Source organism: Cucurbita pepo, chromosome 20 (genome assembly GCF_057944985.1).
Source record: "Cucurbita pepo subsp. pepo isolate OVF chromosome 20, ASM5794498v1, whole genome shotgun sequence".
In the NCBI taxonomy this organism is placed as follows: Eukaryota; Viridiplantae; Streptophyta; class Magnoliopsida; order Cucurbitales; family Cucurbitaceae; genus Cucurbita; species Cucurbita pepo.
In genome coordinates this window covers 4,865,583-4,886,791 of record NC_141817.1, presented here as the reverse complement: position 1 = coordinate 4,886,791, position 21,209 = coordinate 4,865,583, and the positions used below count along the sequence as shown (strand labels likewise).

The 21,209-nt window shown below is 36.8% G+C and overlaps 2 protein-coding genes, 1 long non-coding RNA gene and 10 other non-coding genes across 16 annotated transcripts; all 13 read left to right on the top strand.

Annotated features, from left to right (window-relative positions):
- Positions 1-337: 337 nt before the first annotated feature.
- TRNAT-CGU (transfer RNA threonine (anticodon CGU)) lies at positions 338-409 on the top strand. Its single transcript has one exon. It is a non-coding gene; the product is annotated as a tRNA-Thr (tRNA).
- An 85-nt stretch (positions 410-494) lies between these two features.
- Positions 495-566, top strand: TRNAT-CGU (transfer RNA threonine (anticodon CGU)). The gene has a single exon. It is a non-coding gene; the product is annotated as a tRNA-Thr (tRNA).
- Positions 567-659: 93 nt separating this feature from the next.
- TRNAT-CGU (transfer RNA threonine (anticodon CGU)) lies at positions 660-731 on the top strand. Its single transcript has one exon. It is a non-coding gene; the product is annotated as a tRNA-Thr (tRNA).
- A 98-nt stretch (positions 732-829) lies between these two features.
- TRNAT-CGU (transfer RNA threonine (anticodon CGU)) lies at positions 830-901 on the top strand. Its single transcript has one exon. It is a non-coding gene; the product is annotated as a tRNA-Thr (tRNA).
- A 100-nt stretch (positions 902-1,001) lies between these two features.
- Positions 1,002-1,073, top strand: TRNAT-CGU (transfer RNA threonine (anticodon CGU)). The gene has a single exon. It is a non-coding gene; the product is annotated as a tRNA-Thr (tRNA).
- Positions 1,074-1,163: 90 nt separating this feature from the next.
- On the top strand, positions 1,164-1,235 carry TRNAT-CGU (transfer RNA threonine (anticodon CGU)). The gene has a single exon. It is a non-coding gene; the product is annotated as a tRNA-Thr (tRNA).
- An 89-nt stretch (positions 1,236-1,324) lies between these two features.
- On the top strand, positions 1,325-1,396 carry TRNAT-CGU (transfer RNA threonine (anticodon CGU)). Its single transcript has one exon. It is a non-coding gene; the product is annotated as a tRNA-Thr (tRNA).
- An 85-nt stretch (positions 1,397-1,481) lies between these two features.
- Positions 1,482-1,553, top strand: TRNAM-CAU (transfer RNA methionine (anticodon CAU)). The gene has a single exon. It is a non-coding gene; the product is annotated as a tRNA-Met (tRNA).
- Positions 1,554-1,642: 89 nt separating this feature from the next.
- Positions 1,643-1,714, top strand: TRNAT-CGU (transfer RNA threonine (anticodon CGU)). Its single transcript has one exon. It is a non-coding gene; the product is annotated as a tRNA-Thr (tRNA).
- An 80-nt stretch (positions 1,715-1,794) lies between these two features.
- Positions 1,795-1,866, top strand: TRNAT-CGU (transfer RNA threonine (anticodon CGU)). Its single transcript has one exon. It is a non-coding gene; the product is annotated as a tRNA-Thr (tRNA).
- Positions 1,867-3,306: 1,440 nt separating this feature from the next.
- Positions 3,307-9,796, top strand: ADA2B (ADA2 2B). Of its 2 annotated transcripts, none has more exons than XM_023664940.2 (13): positions 3,307-3,638; positions 4,149-4,204; positions 4,389-4,567; positions 4,815-4,880; positions 4,957-5,082; positions 5,155-5,230; positions 6,164-6,227; positions 6,311-6,369; positions 6,474-6,560; positions 7,300-7,519; positions 7,649-7,859; positions 8,020-8,277; positions 9,414-9,796. In XM_023664940.2, the coding sequence occupies exons 1-13, from the start codon at positions 3,589-3,591 to the stop codon at positions 9,603-9,605; spliced, it is 1,644 nt and encodes a 547-aa protein (XP_023520708.2). In that variant the 5' UTR covers positions 3,307-3,588; the 3' UTR covers positions 9,606-9,796. The 2 variants fall into 2 exon arrangements, with proteins under 2 accessions (XP_023520708.2, XP_023520707.2); XM_023664939.2 differs by having other exon boundaries at positions 3,308-3,638; positions 6,471-6,560.
- Positions 9,797-11,865: 2,069 nt separating this feature from the next.
- LOC147786411 (uncharacterized) lies at positions 11,866-13,226 on the top strand. Its single transcript, XM_087120456.1, has one exon. It carries the CDS (start codon positions 12,429-12,431, stop codon positions 13,125-13,127), a length of 699 nt encoding a protein of 232 aa, XP_086976582.1. The 5' UTR covers positions 11,866-12,428; the 3' UTR covers positions 13,128-13,226.
- A 1,950-nt stretch (positions 13,227-15,176) lies between these two features.
- On the top strand, positions 15,177-18,494 carry LOC111784097 (uncharacterized). Of its 3 annotated transcripts, XR_015414632.1 has the most exons (4): positions 15,177-15,604; positions 15,696-15,895; positions 16,220-16,363; positions 17,816-18,494. It is a non-coding gene; the product is annotated as an uncharacterized LOC111784097 (long non-coding RNA). The 3 variants fall into 3 exon arrangements; XR_015414633.1 differs by lacking the exon at positions 15,696-15,895 and having other exon boundaries at positions 15,186-15,604; positions 16,202-16,363; XR_015414631.1 differs by lacking the exon at positions 15,696-15,895 and having other exon boundaries at positions 15,191-15,604.
- The last annotated feature ends 2,715 nt before the right edge of the window (positions 18,495-21,209 follow it).

Below are 21,209 nucleotides of genomic sequence, written 5' to 3'. Positions count from 1 at the left end.
GTTATAAACTATCAACTTTCATAAATGAATCAATTTATTTCATTCGACGGTAGTTTATAATTATTTTTTCTTGATTCTACTTCAAATAAACTCAAAATTAATTAATAAAATTATTTTTGCCTTGAAAACTTATGAGATAAGCCTATTATTTAGCATAATAGAAGAATGGGAGAAAAATGGAGAACTTTATATATTAATGATATTACGTTAATTTACGCATAGAATAACATATTCACGATTTAAAATAGAACATTAATTACCGGTGTGTCTGAATTGATTTAGAAAAACAAACAAATATACGAAGAAATAAAAACTTAATTGAGCGATGTCAATAGCTGCTTCCATAGCATAGTGGTATTGCGTTCGCTTCGTAAGCGAAAGGTCGCGAGTTCGATCCTCGCTGGGAGCTTTTTTTTCTTTAATCAAATATTTGAGAAATTTCAAAAAAATAAATAAATAAAAAGAAAATGTAGCTATTATTGATATGGACAGTCGCTTCCATAGCATAGTGGTATTGCGTTCGCTTCGTAAGCGAAAGGCCGCGAGTTCGATCCTCGCTGGGAGCTTTTTCTTTAATCAAATATTTTCCGAGAAATTTATGACACAAAAAAATAAATAAAGAAAGAAATAATCAATAGCCAATATTAGCATCAACAGCTGCTTCCGTAGCATAGTGGTATTGCGTTCGCTTCGTAAGCGAAAGGTCGCGAGTTCGATCCTCGCTGGGAGCTTGAGCTATTTTCTTTCATCCAATATTTTCCGAGAAATTTATGACAAAAAGATAAATAAATAAAGAGAGAAGTAGTATCAATTATTAATATCAGCAGCCGCTTCCATAGCATAGTGGTATTGCGTTCGCTTCGTAAGTGAAAGGTCGCGAGTTCGATCCTCGCTGGGAGCTTTCTTCCTTTATCAAATATTTGCGAAATTTATGACACAAAAAAAAAGAACAAATAAATAAAGAGGGAATTGCTAGTCATTATTTTAATATCAACAGACGCGCTTCCATAGCATAGTGGCATTGCGTTCGCTTCGTAAGCGAAAGGTCGCGAGTTCGATCCTCGCTGGGAGCTTTTTCCATTTTCAAATACTTGCGAAATTACACAAAATAAATAAATAATAAATAAACAGAGAGTTGGTAGCCATTATTAATATCAACAGCCGCTTCCATAGCATAGTGGTATTGCATTCGCTTCGTAAGCGAAAGGTCGCGAGTTCGATCCTCGCTGGGAGCATTTTTCATTATCAAATATTTGCGAAATTACACAAAAAAATAAAAAATAAATAAACAGAGAGTTGGTAGCCATTATTAATATCCGCAGCCGCTTCCATAGCATAGTGGTATTGCGTTCGCTTCGTAAGCGAAAGGTCGTGAGTTCAATCCTCGCTGGGAGCATTTTTTATTATCAATTCGAAATTTATGACACAAAAAAATAAATAAATAAAAACAGAAGTAGTAGTCATTATTGCCATCAACAGTCGCTTCCATAGCATAGCGGTATTGCGTTCGCTTCATAAGCGAAAGGTCGCGAGTTCGATCCTCTCTTGGAGCTTTTTCCATTTTCAAATATTTGCGAAATTACACAAAAAAAATAAAAAGAAATAAACAGAGAATTGGTAGCCATTATTATTATCAACAGCCGCTTCCATAGCATAGTGGTATTGCGTTCGCTTCGTAAGCGAAAGGTCGCGAGTTCGATCCTCGCTGGGAGCATTTTTCATTATCAAATATTTTCGAAATTTATGACACAAAAAATAAAAGTAATTTGTTAACCATTATTGATTTCAAGTGCTGCTTCCATAGCATAGTGGTATTGCGTTCGCTTCGTAAGCGAAAGGCCGCGAGTTCGATCCTCGCTGGGAGCTTATTTTTTAATAAACGATGAAAGTTGATGTCATAATTGTTGTGTAAAAATTAGAATATAAATATAATTATACAGAATATTAAAATGATCCTTACTATTTATTTATATATTAATCCTATAGAAGTATAATCATACCATAAATTTTAGTAAAAATAAATAAATGTATTTTTTTAATAAATATTTAGTATAATTAGATTTCAGAAATCAAACGTGTATACGGTGGAATAATTATATTAAATAAGATAGTATACTATAAAATTATATAAAATTTCTTTGATTTAATTTTTATTCATTAATACGTATTTATAAAAAATATGCCTTAAATTTTAAAGTATGTTTTAATTTAAAGTTTTTGAGTTTACTTAAAGGATCAATATTAATAATTATTATCAAATAAATAATTTTGATAAAATTATAAATAATTATTACGATAATTAAATTGAAAAATTAATTATAAATATAATTTTTTTTAAAATTAAATATAATTAATTTATTTCCCTCCTTCCCTGATAAAAAAAAAATTATTAAATTTATTAGAGTGTTTTACATTTTTTAATAGAAATTATTCATTAATTTTTTTTGAAATATATATATATATATATATATATATATATATAAGATAAAAAAAAAAATGACTACAAAAATCTAATGGGCACGAAAATAAATGAAAATTTTTGTAGGGATAGAAATTGAAATAGAAGCTCATATTTTTCAATTTGTGTTTATGTCTCAAGCAATTTCTATAACCGAGCCTTAAACGTCTAACGATAAGTTCACTAACCAATAAGTTTAATTCTACTCTTTCTGTGATCCTTGTAGTTAACCGTAACTTAGGTTCAACCCTAGTAGAGTCATATTTTACCAATAACCTTCCAAACATATAAGAATTGATGTTAGATTCATTAATTACATTACGAACACTCGATTAACCCTAAAACTAACTCCAAATAGTAAGAAAAACTCTTGAACGAGTTAAGACAAAAATTAAGAAGGCACGAGGTCTCATGGTGAATGCTTTTGTAGTGAACCCTACATGCCACAATGATTGAAAAAAAAAAAAACAACGAATACCCGACCAATGAATTGTGAGACTGTGCTCCCACACCCTCACGGACACGATGACAGTGAAGATCTGTAACCATGAAAATGAAAGAAAAAGAAATCACTACATATGTCACTGCATATGCTGAAATATAGCTATTGAAATCGATCGTGTTTGACAGTGTTTCGATGAAGAAACCACCTCGAGAATGAAGTGAAAACTTCAATTAATCGAAAAAAATGGACGATTGTTTGATTTTAAATTATTAAAAGTAACATTATCTTAAAATCTTTAAAAGATACTAATAAAAAATTTAACTAGTTTCAATAAATGGAATAAAAGAAGAACAAGAAAACAGTATAAGAATTAAACGGTTCTTAAATTGATCATAATAGATACTCTCTGAATTTCATCGTTTTGGGTTTAATCAGAAGGTTTCAGAATTCCGCTGTTTATTTTTCCATTTCAATCACGAACGCACGCTTCTTTTATCCGCACCCCCTAAAAAACCCATCCAATTTGCTCATTTTTTTACTGAAATTTCCAGTTTCTTCTTCAAGCGGGATCCCTAATCAATGGTGCCCTTCAGCTGGGGCACTTAATTTCAGCCATATATGCCAGTCTCTGTTGAATAAACACTTGCCCAGTAGTTCGGAATCTTCGTTTGATTTCCGAAATCAAATGGGTCGCTCTCGGGGAAATTTTCAGTCCGACGAGGATCCGTCTCAGAGGTTAACAATTTTTCTCCCTTTCTCTGTGTATTTTCTTCCTCTCAATCAGAACGTTTGCTGATTCGAGGTTTTACTGAAGTTTATGAAGATACCCTTTGTGTGTTCGATTGAGTCTTGCAATTTTCATAATGGGGGAAGACATTTGAGTGCATAATCAGGGTGGCATACCAGTTTTGTTGGCTTACTTTAGTGGTTTTCTACTGTACTAACTACAATTTGGGTGGTTTGTTCAATTTTTGGAAGTTGGTTTCTCATTAATGTCAATGTCTGCTACTTATTTGCTGTGAAATTTTGATGCCAGACTTGTTATTTTTGGTAATTATAGATTCATTATATGTCGTGTTCTGTTCTTTGGTTCAACATTTTGGTGATGTCTTTATCAGTTTTTGACTGGAAGATGTCTTAAATCCGATCATCTGTTCGCGTTATTGTGTAATATTTCATGTGTTTATGCTTCAAAGATACCTATGTTCATTTTTTTAATTTGAACATTCATTCTTGATGCTGCAGATCTAGGAGAAAAAGGAATTCTTCTAGTGGAGATAATTTGGAATCTACAACACCAGGTTGTTTTCTACTTTGATTAATTGTTTTCGAAACTAGTTGTTATGCTCATTCTTCCTGAACCGTTCTACGTTCCGTTCGAGATCTACAAGTCGAGAGCTGTTATTTAAATATATCGTGTGCTCTTGTTTTGAACTACTTATTTGTCTCACATTTTTTTCTCTCCTTAACTTATTTGGGAGAAAGGTCAAGGGCCAGCTGAAGGCAAAAAAGCCTTATACCACTGCAATTATTGCATTAAAGACATTACAGGGAAAATTCGCATCAAATGTGCCATGTGCCCTGACTTCGACCTTTGTATAGAATGTTTTTCGGTTGGAGCTGAGGTGAAACCTCATAAAAGCAATCACCCATACAAGGTTATGGTTAGTAGCGCCCCCAATGGATTGTATTTTCTCTTAGATCTGATTTTCTTTTAAAGCGAGGTAGTTCAATTCGAGACGAATATTTTTGGATGTCTTCTCTATTTCATAAGTACCTCTGGTTTTCCCTCCGGATAGAATTACGTCTCAAGTGGAAATGAATGATTCATTAAAGCGTTACAGTTTCTGCTGAATTCGATTTGAACCCGATATGCATATTCTTTCGTTGAACGTGTCTTCATCTTGACAGGATAATTTATTTTTTCCACTCATTTGCCCAGACTGGAATGCAGATGACGAAATATTACTTTTAGAGGTATGTTATTTTCTACCAATGTCCTTTCGCCTGTATGTTCTTCTTTTGCCCTGAATATTCACATTTCATAATGTAGGGGATTGAGATGTATGGCTTCTGGAATTGGACAGAAGTTGCTGAGCATGTGGGAACGAAGAGTAAAGAACAATGCATAGAACATTATTCAAGTGTATATATGAACTCCCCGTATTTTCCTCTACCGGTACGATATTCTCAACAATTTTGATTCTCCTAGAACCTTGGTTCTTCCAAGTAACTTTTGGATTGTTCTCAGGACATGTCGCATGTCGTTGGAAAAAATAGAAAGGAGCTCCTTGCTATGGCTAAAGGGCATGGTGAAGACAAGAAAGGTTAGTGAGACATTCATCTTTATGTTACGAGGTACATCGGCAATCCACTTGGCGAGGGACATCCTGTCACACTATGACATGTAGATAAATCTTGCAAGAACTATAATTTTGTCAAAAAAAAAAAAAAAAGAAAAAGAGAAGTATTCATTAGGTCTTATTATGTAACAGCTCAAGCCCACCGCTAGCAAATATTGTCCTCTTTGGGCTTTTTCTTTTAGGCTTCCCTTTAAGGTTTTTTTAAAACGTGTCTGCTAGGGAGAGGTTTTCACACCCTTATAATGAATTCTTCATTCTCCTCCCCAACCAATGTGGGATCTCACAATCCACCCTCTTCGGGGTCCAGCATCCTTGCTGGCATTCGTTCCCTTCTCCAATCGATGTGGGACTCTCCAATCCACCCTCTTTCGGGACCCAGCATCCTTGTTGGCACACCGCCTTGTGTCCACCCCCGTTCGGTGCTCAATCTCCTCACTGACACATCGCCCGGTGTCTGGCTCTGATACTATTTGTAACAACCCAAGCCCACTGCTAGCAAATATTGTTCTCTTTGGGTTTCCCTCAAAGTTTTAAAACGCGTCTGCTAGAGAGAGGTTTCTACACCCTTATAAAGAATGCTTCGTTATTCTCCCCAACCGATGCGGGATCTCACATATTATCTAGAGATGCTGTGACATATAAATTTGTCTTGGATGATAAGTTAATTTTGTGGGAAACGGTTTATTTAATAGATTGTGTTAGGTCGTGAGTTTTCCTAGGAAAAACTGACCAATGTTTCTTTTGCTTCTCGAGAAACAAGCTCTAGCCTCACGAGTTGAAGGAATAATTGTTAACTAATGCAAAATTTCTTATATCTCTATTATTATGCTTTATTCCAGATGATTCTGGTATTGCTTTGATGATGCAGCTTATGATTAATGTGTTATAATGCTGCAGGATTTTCAACGCTTGGAGAGCTTAATTTGAAGGAAGAGCCCCCGTATTCGCCTTCAAGAGTAAAGTATATCAACCTTGCCATTGAATGACTTTTCTCTTTTTTCTTCATTTCCCTACCTTCGCATTAATATTTCCTTTTATTCTCAGAGTTGAAGATATACATAAAGTAGATCCTTCTGGCCGTTTATCATCAAGCTCTACATCAGGTGAGGTGTACATGTCTATTGTTGTTGATCGACTGTGAATGAATATCGTGTTTAATGGACAAGGTGATCATTGGATACTTTGCATGTTCATTTTATTGTAGAAGAAGGTAGCTTCAATACGGCCGCTGCCATTGCCAACAAGAAAGCATCATCTGCAAATCAAGTTAAAGATAGCCTCGTTAAAGTGGAAGGTGGTGCAGATAAATTCTTGAGATTGCAATTGTGTATCTTTCTAATCGATCTTAAACCTTATCCTTTTACTGGAAGCTTGTGTAGCTATTCATAATCGATTTTCATTTTAGTGCATACGAGCTCTCGAAATCTCCAGCCAAGGCTTTCTTTCTATATTGTTCTTTTAGATGGGAGTCATAAGAATACTATTAGGAATCACGGATCTTCACAATAGTATGATATTGTCCACTTTGAGCATAAGCTCTCATGGCTTTACTTTGGGCTTCCCCAAAAGACCTCATGCCAATGGAGATGTATTCCTTACTTATAAACCCATGATTATTCCCTAAATTAGCCAATGTGGGACTCCCTCCCAACGATCGTCAACAAATACGTTGTTCATACACGAAGGGATGGACAACGTAGATTATTTAGTCTTTCTTTTTGCTCGACATTGTGTGTTCTCTGGGTTGTGTTGTCTAGTTAAAGTTTCACAGGTTTCATATTGTGTGCCCCCTGGAGCCTTATTATTGTTTCTGGATAACAACCTTTAGCCAGAGTATGTCATTATGAATCTTAGTTTGATTAGAGGACATATTCTTCCCTTCCCGACTCTCTCTTTCAGCGGACGATCATATGGATTCAATGGGAAGGCGATAATATAGTCACACCCTTATTTTATATTTCTTCAAATACTTGCATGCTCTTTTTAGAGGACCTGGATGTTGAAGCTAAATTTGTATGATGATATAATGGCAGATTCTCAAACAGACCGGGGCTTTAATGGGAAGAAACCTAATGTTCCAGCAACTAAGGGTCCTTTATTAGAGCTGAGTGGTTACAATGAAAAGAGACAGGAGTTTGATCCAGAATATGATAATGACGCTGAGCAGCTGCTAGCGGAGATGGAATTTAAGGATGCTGACGGTGAGGACGAGCGTGAGCTGAAAATGAGAGTGTTGCGTTTATACTCAAAAAGGTAAAAATTTGTAACCTTTTTGTTGGCTTTACATGTTAGCAAAAACATCCATCAAAACTTCTTTACCTTTCCATTGTTTCTTTGGTTTTTACTCTCTAAATCTTACATAGTGATATAACTATCCTGCAGGCTGGATGAGAGGAAGCGGAGAAAAGATTTTATATTACAAAGAAATTTACTTTATCCAAGTTCTTTTGAAAAGGAATTATCAGCTGAAGAGAGGGCGATATGTCGTCAATATGATGTCTTCATGCGCTTCCATTCAAAGGAAGAACACGAGGAATTGCTTCAAACAATTGTTGCAGAGCATCGGACCTTGAAACGAATTCAAGAACTTAAGGTTTTAAAACTCGATTTTCATCATGCAGATTTACGTTAGATTCTTGTTTTCTTATTCTTTTTACCAATGTTGTATGCTGCCAATATCGTGTAACTCGTCTGATAATTCATTCAGTTCTCTGCATACTTTTGATGTGCTATATTTACAAATGATTATACAGGAAGCTAGAGTGGCTGGATGTCGTACACCGAGCGAGGCAGAGATCTTTCTCAATAAGAAAAGGAAAAGAGAATCTGAAGGAGCTGATCATAGAGTGAAAGAAAGTAATCTTACAGGCGCTGGAAGTCGGGGCAATTCAATCATGTTCACTCCATCCGAGTCTGCTGGGAAGGATTCAAATTCACGACCAGCAGTGCAGGCTCTTTCTGGCTCTGTCAACGACTTCGATATGTTTGGTGCAGATTTTCTTTCTGAAGCTGTAAGTGCAATCTCCCACTTACTAAACGAACATCTTAGAGCTTTTTTTATTCACATTTTTCTTGATTTGAGATCCCAATTACTGTGAAAACCATTCTTTAAGAAACAACCCTGTAGGCATTAGTGTAAATGCACCATTAGTCTTTTCATTGGTCTTATGAGAACAACAATCTCAACTATCTACTTGAGTCTATCCCAGGGAAATCTCAGTGCCTTCCCTTGGAACTAAGCTGCTACACTGCTTTATTTCTGTAGCTCCACAACCAAGTCTTCACTAGATTAAGAGAACTCTTTGGTAATCAAATGGAACTAGAAACCTTGGTGAATAAGAGTGTAATCTCAACTAAGCTGCCAATTCTATTCAATTTTGGACAGCTTTCAGCTTTTATTAGCCAGCTCCCTTTTGACAGCTTTTTCGAACTAATGTTTGTGAGATGTACTGTTATTATCATATTCATCGACTCTGAACCTTTGTTTAGAACTCAAAGATATCGATGTACAACCTATAGAACAGATCCTATTCAAGTACAGTTGTATCAACTACTCTGAATCATTCACGTACGTTTGTATACCACAAACTGAAAGATTCATGTATTAGCATAAAGAAATGCACAATTTTCTTTTTCCTTTAACAGAAATTGTAACAGCTCAAGTTCACCGCTAGCAGATACTGTCCTCTTTGGGCTTTCCTTTTCGAGCTTCCCCTCAAGGCTTTTAAAACGCGTCTGTTAGGGAGAGGTTTCCACACCCTTATAAAGAATGCTTCGTTCCCCTCTCCAATCGATGCGGGATCTCACAATCCACCTCTCTTCGGGGCTAAGCGTCCTCGCTGGCGGCGTGCCAGCAAGGATGCTAAGCACCGAAGGGGGGTGAATTGTGGATCCCACATCGATTAGAGAGAGAGAAACAAAACATTCTTTGTAAGGGTGTGGAAACCTCTCCCTAGCAGACGTGTTTCAAAAACCTTGAGGGGAAGCCCCAAAGGAAAAAGCCCAAAAAGGACAATATTTGCTAGCGGTGGGCTTGGACTATTACAAAAACTCACCAAAACAGTAATCCATCTTAGAAAACAGCAGACTTGTCGTACTTTATGTCTTCTTGGTGTTTCGATGAAGTGTTTTACTGTTGGATTGGCAGGAAAAAAGCCTATGCAGTGAAATCAGAGTAACTCCACCCCTTTACCTAAAGATGGAAGAAGTTCTATCAGTAGAGATTTTCAATGGGAATGTAACCAAGAAATCTGATGCCCATCGCTTATTCAAGATTGATCCAACCAAAATCGACAGGATCTATGAGATGCTCATCAAAAAGGGTATTGCTCATCCTTGATATTCTTCATTTTCTTCTTGTAGCTTAATTCTTACCCCTCGATGAAATGGAAGAACAGTTAGAAGTAGGAGCAACTCACCACTATTTATACCGTAATATCAATAACTTGTGTTATATATATTAAAGCTTTAAACTCTTTATTACTCATTCAACACCCATTTGAATAAACTCCACAAACAAATGGCCAAGAATGTATGTCCAAATTAACATTATTAGCATGGATAAATCTCTCTTATCATTTTGTGGAATTCAATGAAGCCATTATAAGGCTCTGCTGCTTTTATAATCATTACTAACTATTGACAAGTGTCAAGAAATTTCATCTAAGTCTTGAGGAAACAGACACCATAGAGGGACCAAATCATACTTCCATCTCAAATTTCTATATGTTACATATTTTTGTTGCCCTCTTCTCCTCAACAATTTGTGAGATGAAAATTAGATATTTATGGAAGGTTTGTCCTAGGGTTCCAAAAATTGAGTTCTAGAGTTGTATTAGATTGGCCTTCAGGTTCCTCGGGTTGGAGGTATGTATTTAACATGCCTCGTTTGTCAAAGTAGTAGTCGAGGACGAGCATGGTTGTAGCTTGGCCTCAGGTTTTAGCCACTTTCTAGTATGATAGTCCCCAAATTTACCCAATCTCGAATATGCTCGTTTGGTCCAAAATGACTCTATAACATTATCTCACTCTTCAATTTGGGTTCATGGCTGAACTTGGCTCAACTTGGGAGTATTTCCCTTTACTATACTTTCTTACATGTGTGTTTTTTAGTAACCAAAATTTGCACTCTTATAGCCCATCGCAAGATCCATCTCGAACAACCAACTTTCGAGCGTGCTTTCTTTATCCTTATATGAACTATATGTTGTGTAGTCACTTTTTGCAACGAGTATAAACATATCAAATTTTGTCCATCTATGATTTAAGGTGAGCCCTAAACATAAGCCACACCGAAAATATTAAACAGAATTTTTTGAGGTCTAACTAGGTTTCACGTGCACATCGAGCATAAGAGCATAATTAAACAATGTTTAGTGCAAAATTTAAGTCGTAATCATCTTTGACAATGAGGTCTTTTGTTATTTGGGGTTGGGGTGGGTCCTTTACCATGAGCTCTACTACAAAATATTGGCTAAGTTGTCCTTGTGTTCAACCTATTTTTATGTTTTCATCCTCTAGACTTGAAGAAAGGTTAGCATGCTTGCTATGGACTTGGACATGTTGCCTATCTTTTGCTATGGACTTGACATGTGACTTTGGTCTAACTTCGGGTGGTGCCTAAATTTGGAAATTTTGTCTTTTGCTAACCAATTCGATCCATGATTTGACCATTTAATCTTCATATATGTGTTGTTTCAAACATTATTATCATAGAATTATATAGGGGATTTTTGTTTGAGATCAGAGTTATGATAATACATTTTTAGGTATTATATGTCACGGTCATGTTTGTCGAAGGCGTATTACCTGTAATCGCATGTTGGATGTCCTGACCATACTTATACAGGACATGTTAATTATGACCACATGCCTGTTCTAAACCCTTTTACCTGCTCTCATGTTAGATAGACTTTTACTAGTTTATGTTGTGTTAATACAAGGGGTATGACCGGTCAACAAAATCATGTCTACACCCGCCAAGGCTAAAATGCCCCAAAATGTACTAAAGAGGGATGTGACTAGTTGTCAATTCTTCCTACACTGGTTATATGTTATCGAACCTATTGTTGTTGCTACTCGCTTTTAGCTTATAACATTACTTTTTTTTCTCAAACGTGACCCGAGGCTCAAGCATACATCGATATTGTCCGTGAAGTTCGAATTTCACACGTCTGACTTGTTTGCTAAATTAAAAAAAATGTCGCACAATTGTTATTCTACTGCAAGAATGCAATGGTAATGCATTCCATGGATGAGAGAGTGTCTTTCCTTCCTGATGGGTAGAATTACTCTAGTAACTTGATATAGACCTTACCACATTGGCTTAAGCACTCCTATAGTCAAATCTCGAGCATTCCAACAACATACAAAAGGAAAGAACAGACACACCAACAGGTACGCTCACAAATCGTAACTCTTGCTACACTTACGAAACATCTTAATTGATTCAAGCATTAGAGTGTGCATCACAAGTTCTTACATTGATACTTCAGTCATTCGTTTTGCAGGTAGCTTCATCTCTTTTCTTCACTGAATTCACGCAGAATCACCGTACTTAAAAAGGTAGTTTATCTTTACTGAACCGTTACAAAAGTCGAGGATTAATTTTCATTTCCAAAAAGAAAAAGATGAAGGAAAGGAAATGATTGATTTCGGCAATCAAATAAAGCAAGGATTGTGACGTTTAGAGTGAGGCAATAATGGTAAGGTCTTTCATGGGATCCGACGAGAAGAAAAGGATGGAACACTTTGAGCCTCAAAACCAAATAATAACCCTAATCTCCATTTCTTCATAACTCCACGTGTCCCCTTCTCCTTTATCCCTCCATCCCTTAATTTCATCACTTTCATGGACAAACCCCAGAACCTTCCACCCTCCATTTCCCCCTCTCTCTCTCTCCTCCTTTTTGTCTCAACTCCCTCATCACTTTCTCTCTCCCCCAAAATACCCTTCTCTTCTCATGCCCTCCCTCATGTCCTCAAGGTCATTTCAGTCATTTCCCCACTTGAAATCAGCTCGTTTTCATGGGCATGGAAGAGCTACAAGGACCACTATAAAAGAAACAGAACATGGCAGCTCTGTGTACTTACTTAACCCAAATCCCCCAAAAATCTCTCGTTTTCAAGAGAAAAGCTCTCATTTTTGTGATTCCCTTTCAAAATGGAGAAAAGGGTTGATGCCATAAACATGGATTCATATGAAAGTTTGGATCTTGATAGAACATCATCAACAAGCAATAATGTTGAGAGGTTGAAAAGGATGGTGAAGTTCATAGTGTCAATTTGTGTGTTTTCTTTGGTTTTGGCATTCTTTTTTTCCTTCTTCTCTCTCTTCCCTCATTCATTTACTGTCTATTTCTCCACTTTCCTCTTCTCTCTCCTCAACCATGGCATGGAGAGAAAGTTCATGTTCTTGATCTGTAATGGAATCCTGTTTCTTCTTGCCACTTCCTCTGTTCTTCAAGATTCTTCTCCTTCTTCTTCTTCCTCCTCTTTTGGGTATTATTCATTTTCCCATTCTGTTGATCATGATCAATTTGAACATGATCTTGTGGCTGATGCCTCTGATGGGTATGATTCTGATGAATCAGAAGAACAAGAACATGAAGAAGAACATGAAGAAGAACATGAACAAGAAGATGAAGAAGATGATGAAGATGATGAAGATGAAGGGTGTTTTACAGAGGAGGTTGAAGAAGAAGAAGAAGAAGAAGAGGAGGAAGAAGAAGGAAAAAGGAGGGATTTAGAGGTGGTGGTGAGTACAGAAGAATTGAACAAGAAAATAGAAGAGTTTATAAGGAAAATGAAGGAGGAAATGAGGATTGAAGCAGCTCAAACTCAGCAGCTCATTGCAGTGTAATCGATAATGTTTTTATAACAGAAGCTTTTTGATGTTTTTAATGTTTGTGTGTTTTGTGTTTTTAATAAAAATGTTTAGATTCTGGAATTATTGAACAAATTTGGAGTGAATTTACTGCTCAAACAATCATAAAACATACTTAATCATCACCGTCTCGACGGTGCAACAGCGCCTCGATATGATTATCTCTTGTTGACCGATTATAACAAGATCCCAACTCTAATAGAAACGAGTAGTAAGCTCTCTTTTATTCTATTGCTTGTAATACTATACCTATCGAAGTTGACGAACATTTTTCTAACTTTAGACTCGGTATGCTGTTTGATTGAACTCGTCGGTTTCGCATCTATTGAAAGTAGGTTATCGTTGTTACAATTAAGATAATTAATCCGATGCCGAGTAAAATTAGGGAGGTGTTAATCAATTGTTAGTTGAATAAACACACTACCTTTTGTATTTTGTTCTTATTAAGAGGTATATTTATCATTTTATGTGATATTTTTTATTTTAACGAGACGAAAAAATGGAATTAGATGTGAAACTCTATTTTTTATCGAAAAAAATTGTCTATAAAGTATAAAAGTCGTCATAGTAAAATAAACTTTCAACCATTGAGAAAATAGAGACACTACAAACCGACAACATTGGCGATAGTTTATTTATTTATTTTCCCTAAAAATGACTATAAATATAAATTTTTTTTCAGGAATATTCCACATAAATATTTCATTGATGTAATACTAAATAGTTTATTTATTTATTTATTTTTAATTTTTTTTTTAAGGAAATAAAAAAAATTAAGTATTAATTAATGAATGGTGAATATTTTTCTAAAAAATTTAGGATCCATTTGTTGTGCAAATTTAGATTATATGTGTTTCTTACTTTAAATTCAATAAATAAAATTAATTTAATGAAATCTAGCTGAAGGATTTTTTTTTTTTTTTTTTTTTTTTTTTTTTTTTAATTTAATTTGGAAAATATCATTCTTTATGTTTTTAGTATTTTAATATTCCAAATGTATTTTTTAAAATTAAAATAAATTCAAATTTGTTTAATTCAATTCAATTTAGTTTTTTTTTTTTTTTTTTTTGGGAGAACTCATAACTAAACCAATTTATAAAATTTTCATATATTTGAATTTAATCCGATTCGAATAAGTTCATAATTCAATCTATAAGAGTTCGGTTCGTCGGGTCATTGAGATTTTTTGAACCTTCCTAATTGATCGAGACCTATGCTTTCATAAAAATTAGATGTTTGAATATCCGTTAATAAGAAAAAAAAAAAAAAACAACTTAACTTAAAAAGACTAATTGAGTTGGGTTAATGGGTCGTCAAATTTTTCAAACATCCCTAATGGATCCACACTTTTTTTTTTTAATAAAAAATTAGATGTTTGTGTTGAATGATAAAAGTCCCACCTCCGCTAGTTTAGGGAATGATCATGGGTTTATAATCGAGGAATACTCTCTCTATTGGAACGAGGTCTTTTGGGGAAGCCAAAAGGAAAGCCATGAGAGCTTATGCTCAAAGTGGACAATATCATACTGAGGGGGGACGTGTTGGATGATGAAAGTCTCACGTCCCCTAATTTAGAGAATGATCTTTCTTTTGGGGAAGCCCAAAATAAAACTACGAGAGCTTATACTCAAAGTGGACAATATCATACCGTTGTGGAGAGTCGTGTTCAAAACTTATACTCAAAGTGGACAATATCATACCATTGTGGAAGAAAGCCCAAAACAAAACCACGAGAGCTTATACTCAAAGTGGACAATATCATACCATTGTGGAGAGTCGTGTTCAGAGCTTATACTCAAAGTGGACAATATCATATCATTGTGGAGAGTCGTGTTTAGAGCTTATACTCAAAGTGGACAATATCATATCATTGTGGAGAGTCGTGTTTAGAGCTTATACTCAAAGTGGACAATAACTACCATTGTGGGAGTCGTATTCATCTTACCATTCGAATATACACCGGTAATGAATGGTCAAGAAAGATAACTTTAATCAACATTGGAAAAGCAAAATGAAGTACTTAAAGGATTGTACTTTAAACAGCATCAATAAAGGGGAAGAACACACAGTAAACCCAGCGAGCGAAATTGTTGGGATCTTTTGGTTCGACAATTACAACACAAATTACTATGATTCCTTCTTCCATTATCATTCATTCATCCGACAATTACTTTTCCCGATTTGTCTTCTTCCACTTCCTTCAATCCCCTAAACCCTAAAAATCCACCTCTCAAATCCCATCGTGTGGCTGCAAATCCGCGCCTGTTTTTGTCCTTCTTTTCTTCCGTGCATTTCCGGATTCAAATCATGTGCATCTTCTTGATCTCTCTCTTTAATGGGTCCCCTGTTCGATTCTGTAATGCAATCATGGAATTTCTTGAAGATTAGTGTTCTTCGCTTTGATCCTTCCAGTTCTCCCCGAAGTGATCGTTCATGCAGCGGATTGATGTCGTGTAAGTTTTCTGATGCTTTGTGCTAATAGCTACTGTTTCTTGTTTGTAATCGGACTTGGCCTTATTATTGTGATGTGTCGTTGTCAACTAGTGGGGGTTGCGGGGAAATGGTGGCTTGTTCATGGCGAGTGGTAAGGATTTAGGCATGTGGAAGGCAGAGAGTGACTGTTCAGTTTCTTGACTCTTAATTTGTTCTGCTCTGAATAAAGGATGAAAGACAATTTTTCTGGTCTAAATTGTTGCTGTGCTTATCATGGAGTAAACTCTTCTCTTACCTTAGTGATTCAACAGGTTAAACAATTATGTTTATCATGATTTTGCATGAACTTTTGCTAATTTTCAGGGGAAAATCATTAAGTTAACTGGGAATTCCATGTTACTGTGTATACAAATTCATCAGCCTTCTCAATCATTATCTTGTTGTTGTTGTTGGAACTCTTATCTTGACCGTGGTTGAGATGTGTCACGGTCATGCTTGTTCAAGGTTGTTGCCCATGGTCGCATCCTTGTTACGTGCCACAACCCTTACCTTGTATCACTTTATCGCTTTCCTTTACTGCTTTCGTGATGTATAATTTCCTTCTTGTCTTTTCTAAGTGTACGACGTTTCAGCAGAATCATGTCTACGTCGGGTAGACATGAAATTGCTACAGGGAGATACGACCGGTCGTCAACTCCTCCCACCTAATTGAAATCACTTACCTCACATACTCACATCTTGAAGTAGCAGAGCTTGATAATGAATAAGTGAGTAGTAAGGTAAAGCCTGATTTCCCTTCATATTTCTCTTATCCATGAATTCTACTGGACTTCTTTCCCATTACCCTTGTCTTAACAATGACTAATACTGCTTTGATTCAATACTTGCATAAGAATTTCTCCCATTCTTGACACTTTTAAGAAGTTTGACATTGTTCAATCAGGATGTTTAACTGAAGCTGATTTAGTAACTTCATAGTCGTCGCCTTAATATCACCGACTCTTATTGGACCATAACTCTTGTAGAGCATCGGACGTGATAATCCCTACTCCTTATTTTTTCCTCTCGCTTGGTAGATTGAAACTAATTGTTACCAATCTAGATTAGTAATATTATATCAACATTGTTTCTTAGATTGTTATTGCATATTTGATGAAGCAGATAGCATAAACATGGAACAGTTTCCTTCAGTTTGATTGATTCTCTTCTTATCCATTCAAACTATATAAACCATGAGTTCAACAAGGTCGATGGACGAAACTTGAGCAGGCCTCTTTCCTGTCAGTCTATAGATAAGAATCCAATGTATAAAACTTGAAAACTTTTCACAGTGGACCATAAATTTCATGTTCATGGTTAACTTTAAAGTGACATTGATTCCAAATATCCTTACCCAACCCATTTGGATTCAGACACAAAATGTGAAGAAGTGGATGCGTGAGATAACATTCAATTTACAAACGGTGAGATCCCACGTCGGTTGGAGAGAGGAATGAAGCATTCTTTATAAGGGTGTGGAAACCTCTCCCTAGTAACCGTGTCTTAAAACCGTGAGACCGACGGCGATACGTAATGGGCCAAAGTGGACAATATCTACTAGTGGTGGGCTTGGGCTGTTATAAATGGTATCAGAGCCAAACACCGAGCGGTGTGCCAGCGAGGACGCTGAACCCCTAAGGGGGGTGTATTGTGAGATCCCACCTTGGTTGGAGAGGGAAACGAAGCATTGCTTATTAGGGTGTGGAAACCTCTCCCAAGTAGACGTGTTTTAAACAGTGAGGCTGACGACGATACATAATGGGCCAAAGCGGACAATATCTACTAGCGGTAGGCTTAGGCTGTTACAAATGATATCAAAGGCATACACCAGGAAGTGTGCAGTGAGGACGCTGGACTCGCAATGGGGGTGGATTGTGAGATCCCACATCGTTTGGAGAGGAGAACGAAGCATTCCTTATAAGGGTGTGGAAACCTCTCCCTAGTAGACGCGTTTTAAAATTGTGAGGCTGACGCGATAAGTAACGGGCCAAAGCGGACAATATCTGCTAGCAGTGAGCTAGGGCTGTTATACAGACCATTTTGGCATTGAGCATACATGTGTTCATCACACTGAATCCGATGGTAGCTGGAATATACAAATCGAACATACAGACAATTTTTTATTCTTTGTTGATTTTGTTTGTGACAAAGAATCTGTTACCGGTACTTATTGTGGTTTTTGCCATATTCAGGTCGTCCTGCAACATAATCTAGGATCCCTTCACCTGCTGCTCTTACACCATGAATTTCGGTTCCAACTTGGAAACCACCTCGAAAGGCGGCGATCATTCCGACCAAGAGTGCAGCTGTTGAGGCAAAGAGAGGCCAAAAGAATGCTAGAAACAATGACAGAACCACTGAAACTGCTGGTACAACAGTTATTTGGTCTTTGTTTTGGAGAACCTTTGTTTGAACGTCCATGGAGATTGAGAAACAGAAACAGAGAGGAATGGCTATGAGTGATGATGATGCTTTACTGCAAAACATTGTATTGCTCATGAGTTTCAAGACTTGGCTCATCAGCTTCTTATTTTGAATATAATCTGTTATTGTGAAAATACTGAAATACCCTTGTACAGTCGGTAGATATTTTTGTTGGGGAGTTGAAGGAGAGGGGGAGACAGGGGTTAATGAGTCAATAAGACAGGGAACAACTGGAAACGTGGGGACAAGGATGCTTGATCAGATTGTTGTCTGTTTGCTTGATTGGTCGGTTGCCTTGTCCCTTCAGAGAAGTAATCACTTTATTTCCATATGGATTGCTGGGTATTATTGAGGAAAAGAATGACATCTTTTCTCTTCTTGTGTATATCTAATCCTTTGCTCAATCAAAGAACAATTTAGAGTAATAAACAGTATGATTATTCTGCTTTTGAATTGTAAATCAAGAAGGATTGGCATTAATAATGGGTTTTTGATTGATTCTAAGTGTCACAATCGTCCTTAGCCATAGTCCTTAGCCATATTTTGAGGAGAAGGTTTAGCCCTGTTTTGTAGCCCTATTTTGAGGAGAAAGTTAAGCCCTGTTTTGTAGCCCTATTTTGAAGAGAAGGTGGTAGGGAACGGGGCAAACAGATTTTGAAAAAGTGTTTGAAAGCAAGATTGAAAGAAAGATTGAAAACAATATTATATGACTATAAGTACAAGGCAACAATAGCTTAAATAACATGTAACTTTTTAAATAAGGAGAATTTGACAATTAGTCAAATAATATTATATGACTATAAGTACAAGGCAACAACAGCTTATAACTTTTCAAATAGGGAGAATTTGACAATTAGTCAAATAATATTATATGACTACAAGGCAACAACAGCTTGCAACAACAGCTTAAATAGCATGTAACTTTTCAAATAGGGAGAATTTGACCATTAGTCAATCTCCTGCATTTTGAGGCGATTCATGTCTGGCATACCTAGGCGTAATTTCATCGAATGGTCATATAAAATTTAAGTGGAAGGAGTTGGTGCCCCTTTTACATTCCTGGCGCCCCTTTTACGAGGTGAATTTTCAAATCCCTTCTAGTTTGTTCTACCGTGTTCTAAAAAGTACCCCAAAAAAACCTCTCAAAATTGAGTTTTGCAACCCAAAAAAAAGTTTGTATTAGTAATTTCTCTCCTTTCTTTTCCTTTCTTTCTGCGCTGGTAGTTTTGCCTTTGTAAGATCATTTGCTTGCCAGATTCCTACAAATGAAGCTTCAACTTTCAACTTAATCTCCATTATCTCTGTAAAGCTACACAAGTTTCCCTCTAAGACTCCATTCAAAAACCCTTTTCTTCTGAGATCACAGACAACGTCGGTCGCCATTTTCGACACTCTCTACGGGGGCTTGTGTAGCCGAACAATCTATGACGAGATTGCAACTTCTTTGCATTTTCCAACAGCAACTTAAACTGTTCCTTAGTTACCACAATCTTCACCTTCCTCGCTCCCGCTCCATCCGAGTACGCTATCTTCGAGGAAACCAGCAGTTTTTCGAGCTCTTTCAGGCATGGAACAACATCTCGAACCTCCCCAACTTGGAGGCTGGTTCTTGTTGAAGAAGAAAAATCATGGAGAAGACGGTCATTACAGCATTCGATGGCCGAATCGACTGTTGTAGCCAAATCAGTGGCTTTTTCGATACCTCGGAGCTTCTTCTGTGGCGACCGAACACAAGGCAAGACAATGAAGTTTCCCATTTGTTAATGAATGGCTAAGAAAGGGATGTCTGATGAGCATATATAGCAGTTTCCAATTTGTTAACGTGCCAGCCATTACACTGCTTCTCCATGACCTGTGTGAATATAATAATATACACAGCCAACGACTTCAATTGGGAAGACAGTACCATGTTATGAGCACTACCACAGTGTTCAGACTGGAAAATTATAAACAATACCCAAGGATCAAAGTCAATGGCTTTGACATTTTGTTTTAGAATTGCTTTGCACAAACAAAGTCAAATAAGAGATTAGCCGTAATGTCTCATTGTAACCGCTAACCGATATTGTCTTCTTTGGGCGTTCCCTTTCGGGATTTCCCTCAAGATTTTTAAAACGCACCTGCTAAGGAGAGGTTTTACACCCTTATAAAGAATGCTTAGTTCTCTTTCCCAATCGATGTGGGATCTCACAATCCACCCCCTTTCGAGGCCTAGCGTCCTCGCTAGCACTCGTTCCCCTCTCCAATCGATGTGGGATCTCACACTCACATAGGTCAAATGACTTGCTATTCTTTTTTTTCCTTTTTTTCCTGAAAAGAAAGTGATATTCTTCAAGAACATTTGAATTTTTTAAACTCAATCTAACAACATACAAGTTATTAGGAAGCAGTCTAAGACTGAATGAACCATTCTAGTTCCAACATAGGTTCCTCCAGATGCAGCTGTTAACACTACAGAAAGGGAAAAAGACAGACCAAATATGGTAACTTATAGATGCATCTCAAGACTTGAAACAGAAAACTAAGAAATTAGCAAGTTTATATGGATTGTTACCTTAATAGCAGGTTTTCGAGAGTCCATTTCGAGCGTCACAACTAAGTAGTCCATGGCCATTCATTGTGAGATAGTCTTCTCCATCTCTTCAGTATCCTCCGAACTTCCACCTTTCCCAATGGCAGTTCCACTTCTTCAAACCTACTGTTCATCTTCTTTCCTCTTGACATCTCCAGGACAAAGCTCGAGGACTCGAGCCTAATTCGTTAATATCTTCAACTCTATGAGAGGCCTGGATTCTTCTAATTCTAAAAGAAATATCTAAGCCATGCTCCATTCCACTCGTTACATATCCCCTACCCTCGTTGTTCAGAATTTTATCATCCAAGCATATTTGAACTTGATCGTTCACCTTGCATTTCTATCACCTCCTTTTAGCTAGCGGTGGGCTTGGGCTATTACAAATAGTATCAGAACCAGCCACTGGGCGATGTGCCACCGAGGAGATTGAGCCTCAAAGGGGGTGGACACAAGGCAGTGTGCTAGCGAGGAGGCTGAGTCCCGGAGGGGGTAGACACGAGACAGTGTGCCAGTAAAGAAGCTGGGCCCCAAAGGGGTGGTGGATTGAGGGATCCCACATTAATTGGAGAAAGGAACGAGTGCCAGTG

Bases quoted from the DNA above. Each gene is read 5' to 3' on its own strand.
- ADA2B (XM_023664939.2), top strand. From the start codon at position 3,589: ATGGGTCGCTCTCGGGGAAATTTTCAGTCCGACGAGGATCCGTCTCAG. The intron at 3,639-4,148 runs GTTAACAATTTT...TTGATGCTGCAG, and splicing joins GACGAGGATCCGTCTCAGAG to ATCTAGGAGAAAAAGGAATT. The intron at 6,228-6,310 runs GTATATCAACCT...TTTTATTCTCAG, and splicing joins TATTCGCCTTCAAGAGTAAA to AGTTGAAGATATACATAAAG.
- LOC147786411 (XM_087120456.1), top strand. From the start codon at position 12,429: ATGGAGAAAAGGGTTGATGCCATAAACATGGATTCATATGAAAGTTTG.